This window comes from Monopterus albus, unplaced genomic scaffold (assembly GCF_001952655.1).
Source record: "Monopterus albus unplaced genomic scaffold, M_albus_1.0 scaffold81.1, whole genome shotgun sequence".
Taxonomy (NCBI): Eukaryota; Metazoa; Chordata; class Actinopteri; order Synbranchiformes; family Synbranchidae; genus Monopterus; species Monopterus albus.
The window spans coordinates 535,788-546,103 of NW_018127961.1; the positions used below are offsets into that span (position 1 = coordinate 535,788).

At 41.5% G+C, this 10,316-nt stretch overlaps 1 protein-coding gene across 7 annotated transcripts in view; it reads left to right on the forward strand.

The window, feature by feature from the left end:
* Positions 1–10,316, forward strand: part of vps13b (vacuolar protein sorting 13 homolog B) — a 360,621-nt gene that overhangs the window by 209,034 nt on the left and 141,271 nt on the right. For 4 of the 7 annotated variants that reach the window (XM_020606747.1, XM_020606750.1, XM_020606749.1 and 1 more), the window contains exons 28-31: positions 1,571–1,712; positions 2,831–3,097; positions 3,273–3,429; positions 3,674–3,788. In XM_020606747.1, coding sequence (XP_020462403.1) covers positions 1,571–1,712; positions 2,831–3,097; positions 3,273–3,429; positions 3,674–3,788 — 681 coding nt within the window. Of the gene's footprint in view, positions 1–699; positions 767–1,570; positions 1,713–2,830; positions 3,098–3,272; positions 3,430–3,673; positions 3,789–10,316 lie in introns of all 7 variants that reach the window. The other 3 variants (XM_020606753.1, XM_020606756.1, XM_020606748.1) reach the window with 2 other exon arrangements.

The following is a 10,316-nucleotide window of genomic DNA, read 5'->3' on the forward strand; positions in this document are numbered from 1 at the left end:
TTACAAAGAGATATTGAAATACACACACACAGGATAATGATGCATGAAACACACAAAAGTACCTACACACTCACTGGTAGACCCACTCCTCACTTGCTGAGCTCTCAGTGCTCCAGTAATGAGAAATGGAGAGGGACAGGGTCAAGCTTCAGTGAGAGGGTGGCATAAAAGAAATGGTGCAGGTGGGGTTGAACCGTTTGCATCTTGTGAAACCTTTTGTCATACCTGTGCTTGATCTGGCATCCTAAAACAACCTATAATGCATGGATAAGTATGTGTATTTTATATTTTGTAGATTGAGTGTTTTTGTGGAGCTGCAAATTGAGTTTGTTTGTTTTCATGTTAACTTCTTTTTGATTTCTTCTTTACAGGTGCTTTCTGCTTCTTATGGTTGGCCACTACAGTAAATGGTCTAACATCACATTGTCTGTGTTAAAGTAATTTCTTCAAGTGAATATATGGTGCATTTTTAATATTATCTCAGTTTTAAAATCAGTGGTCATTTGGTGCTAATTTAAAGATATCCCTCCAGGTTGCTGAAAGTTGGTTTTAAAATAGTTAGTATCAGCCTGTGGTTTGCTTATCTAAATGCAGTTGTGGAACTGCTGTTGCCATTAAAGAGATATGATCAGGCCCTGCCACAGCAGGTTGAGTGGTCCCAGACATCCAGTTTAAGCCTGACCTTATGTGTCTCTCCAGGCCAGGGCAGGGCTGGCACCCTAGCCACTATGAAGGAATCATTCTGCAGTGCAAGGATACAGCCGGGGTGAGGCGTGTGCCTGTCCCACAGCAGCCTTAGGCCTCTTTATACTGTGCCTCTGCCATCCTGCTGCTTCTAATCACGGCCGCTCATCTCTGCTGATACTGGATAGACAGGAAAATAAAAGATTGGTTTTGGCTGTAAATGTTTATATTCACAATTGAACTATTTGATACAACATAAACATTTGAATGAAAACTGAATAAAATTACAAGTTAATTCTGTTCCCCTGTCTCTCCGGTGGCTCTGATAGGCTAGGTAATCAGACCGATGAATCTGGTGGCAGCTGTTCTTCTGCGTGTGTTTGAGCAGACTACGACATGGGCCTTCATTCTCATGTTGATAAAATCTTGTTCTGGTGATGGTCTTATATTGATGTCTAATGAATGAACATGGTAGTTTACAAAGTAAACGCTTTAATGACAACAATTCATTGAAACCGACTTTTATCTAGTGTACAGGTCAGAGGTTTTAAGTACCTCTGAATTGTTTCAAACGTTTTCCATTTCTAACATTTCTCATCCCAGAGTTAATCAGTTGTTTTAGTGTTCTCATTGCTGGATCGTATAAGACCATTCCACAGTATGTTAGCCGGTTCAAGCAGTTTTGGTTTTAATCAGTTTAACCTCTTCCAGAAATTATCTTAAAGTTTCATGCTGTTTTTTCTTCCCTGTGTGTCTTTTTTCCTACCTTTCTCTGTCCCAACACATGCAACTGTGTCCTCTGCCCCCCTCCCTGTGATTTCTTGTCTTCTCTGTCCCATTTGGCATCTATTTCCTCTCTTTCTGGTTTCCCTCTCCTCACCTCCAGTATGGAGGAGGGTGTTCAGAGCTCGGCCAGCTGTGGAGGAGTGGTACTCTCTTGCACTGACAAGCTGAACAGACGCACTGTGTTGGTTCGACCCGTCAGCAAGCAAGACTCTTTCAGCCACTTCTCTGGCTTTTTCCCTCCTGTAAGAATTCAGCTCTTCTTCTTTTTAATTGACTCTGCTTAACCTCCATTAACAGTGGCCTTAAAGAAAAGTCAGAATCCTCAGAGATGTGTCAGCAGCCAGTCATTTAGTTTGGTTTTAAACAAGTTTATTGTTGCTTTGAAATGTTTCACCCGTATAGAGCTGTAGCCACAATAACAGTCACAAATGACAACTAATAGCTTCATAAAAAAATACCTATATACAGGGAGTTACAGTACATAACACATCTGGTTTCCGTGCAATGCACTTTAAACTTGAGGATTTGTTTTTTTGTTTTCACTTTCACCTATTATAGAATGTCTCCCAAATACATTATTTTACTCTTTTAACAGTTTCAAAGTTCTTTTAACAACCATTAAGTCCACTGTCACTGGATGTTTTTGCAGACTTGACTCTTAAACAGATGGGCTTTTCTTTTATGCAACAGTTGGGTTATATCTTGTTTTACTTAACTGGTCTTTCAGTGAATTTTTATTAATTTATTTTTTTTATTCTGTATTTGCTTCTAAAATCACTCATTAGGTTGGAGATCAGGCTTCCCTGATAAATCAGAAATAAATCAGCCTCCGTCTACAGCTGCAGTTATTAATTGGTTTTCTAATCATTTATGCATGTCATAAAAGGGGCTGATGATCCAACCTAAATTACTACACAATGATTGAAAAGCGATAACATTTGCTCATTCACCCTTTTAAGCTACAGTAGTAGCTTCAGCTTGGCTTTTGTAGAATTGTGCATGGGAACACAGAAGGCTGTTTTTTTGGCTCAGGTTCAGTCCTTTGCTGACATGCCAGGGGCATGTGTAAACCTGGTTTACCAAACTCCAGATTACAGGAGTAGAGCATTTTTAAGGGTTAAAAACTACGTTTTCCAAAATGATGTGTATAATATTTAATCTATATCTGTAAATCTAACTCATCTTCTTGATAAAGATTTTAAATTATTTAATATGAGAATGTTGACCCAAAAAGATTAGCTTTAGCCAGGTGTAACCCTAACCCAAGAAAACAGCCCAAAATAACACTGAATAGTTTAAGTTTTGTCTGGGATTGCTCTGGGTGGGGACACCCATCATCACTATGATTTATCCTGGACAGACGGCCGCCAAGGTCCTGGAGGGCTCTCACCAGCAGCACGGCTTCCTCTCGATCACATACACTCAGGCTGTCGCCAAAAATGTCCGTCACAAGCTCACCACTCACTCTGAGCGGCCAGCACGCAGCAACGCTGCCGCTGCCAGCATCACCACTGATCCTTTGGCTGACAGCTCCCCTCAGTACCTGAGAGAAATCCTGCTGACTGCCCAGGCCTTTGATGTGGTGCTGTCCTGTCCCTTATTGGCCACCATAGCAGGGGTGTTCCAGGTAGATAAATTAACAGCAAATATTGCTTTATTATTAGTCTTGCATGAGAAAATGTTACTGAGAGCAGTAGGCCTCAAGTAATTCTGGACTCTTTTTTTTTCATTAAAACAAGTAAACTTATGATTAAGATCTTTCTAGGCTTATTATAAATACTTCTGGCTTATTGTCTTCTCAGACTACGGTACCAAGACGATACAGAGAGCGTGGGAAGTCCACTGGTCAACCAATGAGAAGTCACACCCTGACTTCTCGATGTTTGCCTCTCATCTACATCAACACCAGTGTGATCAGGGTCTTCTGCCCCGGAGCACAAGACAAACATACAGCGTCAGGTTAGAGAATGACACGTCTCTTTTGAACATACACTTGTGTGTGCACACAAGTCTTTGCAATAGGACAGTGTTATTGTCACAGACTGTGTTTCAGAGTCTGTGGTACCTGTATAAAAGTCCCTGTGATGGTCAGCCAGATGTCACACATGTAAATGTACAGGTTTTTTTTTTTAATTTGTGAAGATGTTTACAGTACGAGTCCCTCTGTGTTCAGTGTGTTTGATTGTGTGTGTGTGTATCCCAGTAGATCCCCATGTGAAACAAGAGGACACCCTTGTATTGAAGATGGGTTCCCTCAGCATGGCTCCTCAGGCTGATAACCCCCTGACCCGCACTGTGCTGAGAAAAGACATCTACCAGTAAGACAAGCTAAAGCTTCTCAGCTAAATTAATATTTGGGTTGCTGTGGGATAAGATGGATATTTATTGTTCTCCATATTAAAGCGATCTTGACTAGCTAGGAGTGTTTATCTCTCACGATTTGATACGTATCTCGATACATGGTCCACAATTAGATACAAAAATGATACAAATACAGTAGAATTCAGTGATTTCAGTTTGATTCAGCAGATATTCAATTTTAATGTATCTGTTATTTGAAAGACTACATACATTATAGCATCTGTTTAGGATATAAAATTGAAAAGACTTGGTGTTTCCTCAAAGCAGTTTTGTATCTCGGGCAGTAAAAGCCAAACAGATAATAATAATCACCTTTATTTGGCCAAGTATGTTACACACACAAGGAATTTATTTCCGGTACAGAACCGAGGCAGCCATCTGCGGTGCCAACTCACACCGATGGCTCTAACCATCGGGGGCAACTTGGGGGTTCAGTGTCTTGCCCAAGGACACTTTGACATGTGGACTGCAGGCACCGAGATTCGAACCCCCAAGCCTCCGGTTGGGAAACAACTGCTCTACCCACTGACCCACAGTCGCCCCAAACATGTCTACTCTTTTTAATAATAGTATACAGTGGACACTGGTGAACAGTAAACCTCCAGCTGAGTTTGACCTTATCATACAGGGCGGGAATGCATTTTACACTTAAATCCTGGTGACTTGTTAATGTGTGCCTCAGCTTCAGTCATTGTCATTTGTTCAAATCCCACATTTTCAACAACACCAGGTGCATGTCCTTGCAAATGAAACAGCTTATAGCTTCAGTTATTGACTTCAGCCTAAGCAGGTGGCATTATCAGCTGATGTGCTCTGAAAGTAGCTGCTAACCACACTAGCACTGTTACTTGACTCAAGCTGAACGGTACTGTTTCCATCGGTTCAACGCGGTCGCCTTCGTAAAGTTTCTACTGGCGAGGTTGGTGGTACTCCTGGTACTCGACACGAGCGCTGAATGTTCTGCACTCGAACACTAGCACTGTTTGCTCCTGCTCTGTACTGTGTGTGGCATTTTTCTTGGACCTGCGTTAAGAAGGAGGCATGTTTGAACGCTGACAGGGGATTGTGCACACACACACACACACACACACACACACACAGCGAGAAGTAACAGAAAACTTGCCAAAGATTGGTTTATGAGGTCCATATCAATTGGTAGACTGTTTTTTAAATTTGTATTGGTTTATCTTTACACCCCTATGATTAGCAATAAGTTAAATGCTGTATAGCTCTGTTACATTTAAAAAAAAATCTACTCAATTTTTTGCTTCAACTGTAAATTGAAATGCAGTAGTTGTACTGTATGACACTGACATACTGTGTACTGTATGACCTAGTAGTACCGTTTAGTATTCATGTAGAATGATTGTACTTTTCCGGTCCTCAATAACATTCCTCAAACAGCAGTGCAGTCTTTGTGTGAAGCTTTACTAATTTTCCTTCTATGATACATGTAGATAGCCTTTACTGTCATTGTACAGCATACAACAAAATTACATGACAACTCCCAATGCAGAATAGAATAGAGTAATAAAATAGAATAATGTGCCAAGGACCAATATCCCAAAAACTACCTTAAAACCCTAAAACTGTCACAGTAAATAGCATAGTAATAAGCTCTAAAAGTGCCATCAGTAGCAGTAAGTAAAAGTGCAATGCATCTAGAGCTATAATAAAATACCATATACAGAATCTCCATGTGAAACACATAACATTGTGCATTTACCTAAATAAGTCTTTCATTCTTGTTTTTTGTGCTCTGATTGATCTGAATCTTTGAATAAGTGATGTACCTGATGTGTTTGATGCCGGATAATGTTCTCTGCATGGCATTTACATCTAGTGAAGCAGAAAAGGTATCAAGGAGTGAGACACCAGCAGATTTCATAACCTGCTGTAGAGCTTGCCGCTCAGCTCTGGTGTAACTGTTATACCACATTGAAATATTTTAAGTGAGCACACTTTCAATACCGCAGTGATCAAATTGCAGCAGGAGCTTCTGGGGTAGGCTTGCCCGCCTCAGCTTCCTGAGAAGAGGTGGCAAACAAGGTGCTGTTGGACTCTCTTATTCACTATTATTGCATTTGTTTCCCATGTCAGATTTCCTGAAACCTTCAGGTCCAGAAATTTTAAGTGTAGTGTCTTTGAGGTGGAGGAATGTGATGGACAGTCATGTGTAAGACGACTTACACATGACTTACCACAAAACTTTCCAGTTGACCACACATTTCATTAAAGATGCCACTCAGGTTTGTCTGACCTCAAGTTATGGTAAATGGTCTTATACTTGTATAGCGCCTTTCTACGCTCTTACAGCACACTCAAAGCACTTTCACATTATTCGGCCATTCACCCATTCGCACTCCCAAGCACTCACGCATTCACACACCGGTGACATCACCGGGAGCAACTGGGGGTTCAGTGTCTTGCTCAAGGACACCTCGACATGTTGACTGGACAAGCCGAGAATCGAACCGCTAATCCTCCGGTTAGGAAACGACCCGCTCTACCTCCTGAGCCACAGCCGCCCCATGCTCCATAAAATCTGTTGTGAGACAAATGTCTTTGCTGTCTGTGTGTACATACTGTACATGGGTGCACATCTGTTCTGTCATGATGTGTGCTGTCTCTTGGGAGGTTTTTAGAGTACAGCAAATGTCACGTAGTGGTTAAGCTGCACCATGAGCAATGAGTGACACCTTGGGGATCTGCCGGGCCCTTCAGCTGAAACACAAGACTGTTGACACAAGCCATGTGGATCAAAGCTGCTATGCAGAGAAAATCTGGACTTATGAGGGAAACAGCTAAGTGCAAAACACATTTCTCTGCTATAGGCAGCTAAGAGAATCTGGATTATGTCATAACTGTCTGAAAACTGCAGCCCCATGCCGTGTATGTGAGAGAGGGAGAGAGAGTGGGAGCGGTTGTGTGAATAGACAGATATGGAGCTGGCAAACATATGTAATGAGGGAGATAAAAGTGGTGCTTAATGCTTTGTGCAGCTGCAAGTGAGCTGACACAAGACGTGAAAATGGAAAAAAGAAGTTGGACAACAAAAATAGGCACTTTAGGCTTCATTGCTGCCTTCATTTGGTGGGAGCGTCATAGCAGTGGAGGTCTAAGCCTACGGTCATGTCTGGCAATCTGCAGTCATCAAGGCAAGATTGAGAGAAATACCGCACTTTGTCCAACCTTGTCCATATTTGTTCCAGAGTACCAAAGTTGTCCTCCTCACAGGCTTTCATTTACTTATTTGATGTACTGTAGCAGGGATGGTATTGATCAGTAACCATAGCTACTGTTTTGCAGGAACATTAGGGGGGCTTTTTTTTTTTATCCCCACTAGTTTCACACAGTGTACTGTGCTGAAATGTTTGCTGTTTGTCCTGGTAGACACTAGTACAGCAAATGGGAGGCAACTAATCTGTTTCCATGGAAACTGTGCCTAGATTTATTTTGTTGGCATGTTGGCCATGTTGTTATCATGTCATATGATAAATGTTGGTCTTGTGGGCATGGAAAATAATCTGGAGATTTTCTCAGACTGTCACCAGAAAAAACTGTTAGACCAGCCATGCAATTTCCCCCAATATTGGCCAGTAATGTTCTGCCTCTGGTAGTTAGAGGACTGGTGGCTCTGTGGCTCTGGTGGCCACATCTGCTTATAAACATAGATCACATCGCTCGACACTCCACCCCAGTTTGAACACACACATGATACCTTGTATAGTAGCCCTCAGCATGCTACAGAGGCATACAATATACACAGTCAGGCAGATTTGTACTCACTAACACAGTAAATTGCTTGCGTTCACTCCCAAATGTGAATATACTGTACGTAAGCTCATACTGTGCATATGCACATACAGTATGCATTCTCTGTCACAAACACTAGCAGCAGGCATGGCCATGTGTACAAACACACCCACCCTACCCCCTTAACCTCTGCACACAGAAGCCAAAAGCCATCACTTCCCTCTTTGCAGTGAAACCTAGGAATTATATCAAACCACACTCTGTGTTCATTCTTCCACCACTAACCCTTCATTATCCTCCCAACCTTCCCTGTTGACATCTGCCCTTCAATTTAGAATGATCGCACTTCTGAGTCACATGATTGGGGACTAGTTGATATACAATGGCAAGGGTTTGTCATGTACTTTATCTGGGCTGAATTTGAGTGTGTGCTCCCCCAAGATGTGCACAGAAATTCATAGAGAATCTGTAATCATCTATGATCATCTGTGGCTAAAGGAAGAAATACATCTGACTCCATAGGCATTTGTTGCAATTCTGTTAGGAGGCCACTAATGTCAAAATTGAATGACTGACCTAAACAGCTATGTCTTGTCTACTGTACATGAAAATGATTGCCTCACAATGTTTAAATACTAGGATTTATGGTGATGCCTCCCTGGACGTGTAGAAAAGAGTGAAGGCTAAAATACTGGGAATGTGTAAACATCCTGACGGAGCATATCTTGATCATCCACTACTAACACTGTTTCTGAGCTTCTCGACTTCAGCGTTCAGCCTCACCTTGTACAGCATGGGATGAAGTATGCATTTCTTATTTAGAATAGATTCACCGACCGGCCACTTTATTAGGTACACCTGTACAATTGTATGTGATTTAGTGCAACAGTTCTGCCTTAACATCTGCGTTTATGAAGCTCAAAATGTTTCAGTTTATATTCAAAGGTGCTCCTAATATTCTGACCCTCTCATGTAAGTAGCTGGGGAGGACAAAAATATAGATACTGCTCTGAATATAACGTAGTCCACTACAACTTTAACTGTGACCTCAATAATAAACATATCATTGAATTTTTACATTTATGACACTTTCACAAAAAAACGAAAACATTTTGAATCTCGTAAACACAGATGTTAAGGTGGAAGCGTTGCACTAAATTGTATACAGTTGTACTGGTGTGACTATTAAAGTGGCTGGTGAGTGTAGGTTTCCTCAGTGAAGGTTAAATTGACCTGTTTGACTATAAAGCTGTAGAACTTTTGAGTTGATATCCACCACCAGGTTCATTTGGTAACAATTAACACTATTTCATTTGATCATGAGATGCTGAATTTTGTTTCCCTGAGGGTGTTTGTCCCCAGTGGCTTCTTTACTGACCGGGTATTATGACACAGAGCTGCAGGCTTCCACTCTCTCTCCCTCTTCATCTTCAGCTACAAGGCCCCTGTCAATTTACACAGCTGAAATCATTTTTCCGTTTTGAAAAAGCTGGCTTTTTACATGAGTGTCGGCCCGGGGAATGTCCAGCATGCATTCAGCCCTGACTTTCTTGTGGTTTGGACCCTCTGCAAAATCTCACAGATCTTTTACTTCCCACTCCTATTTCCTCTAATTATCCCTCTTTGTCTTTCCTTTTTTCCAATAACATTTCTTTTTTCACTCATGGAACACTTAATTGAAAGCTTCTTGTGTACTGGGGTGAGAAGAGACCACTCTGAAAGGCCTTAAGGATTGGATGTCTGTTTTAAGGGGAATAGAGAGAAATCTGTGTGAAAAAACAAAAATATAGTGAATGCATATATATACTGTATATACAGTGGATTCAGAAAGTTCTCAGACCTTTTCAGTTTTCCACCTTTTATGTTTGTCTCATCTTTAGATGGATATAATTTTTTCAGCAATCTACACACAATACTCTACACTAACAAAGTGAAAACAGTTTTTTGAAGTGCTTTGTAAGTTTTGTAAATTGATTAAAAATAAAAGCCTGAAATATCCCATTTACATAAGTGTTCAGACCCTTTTTCTCACCGAGACTTGGCTTTCTGACAGAGTTCCAGATTCAGTGATTCAGCTACAAACACACTCTGTACATCAGGGAGATCACACTGCTGCTTCGGGGAAGGTAAAAGGAGGTGGTGTGTGTGTGTGTTTATCAATAACTCATGGTGTGGAGATGTACGGACTGTCTATAAGCACTGTTCGCCAGACGTAAAGTTTTTATTGCTGAAATGCCAGCCCTACTATCTAGCCAGAGAGCATAGTGCTGTGTTTCTGGCTGCTGTGTATGTTAGCCCAAGAGCTAATCCCTCTGCGGCTCTCAGTAAACTCTGTGATGTCATCAAAGCTCTAGATACAGCACACCCAGATGCTGTATTTATCGCTGCAGGTGACTTTAACCAGTGCAATTTACGGACTGTACTTCCCAAATATTACCAACATGTGAACATTCCCACTCAGGACAAGAACACTCTAGATCATGTTTACAGTAACATACGTGGTGCATACAGGGCCGCACCCCACCCCCACCTTGGATGCTCAGACCACATTTCTTTGTTCCTGTATCCAGCTTACAGACAAAGACTGAAACAAACAAACCCTGTCACCAAACAAATTAAACTCTGGACCCCAGAGACTGAAGGCACCCTGCAGGACTGTTTCACCCAGACAGACTGGGATGTGTTTAAAGCTGCAGCCACCTCAGAGGACTTTTCTGTCAGCATACAGG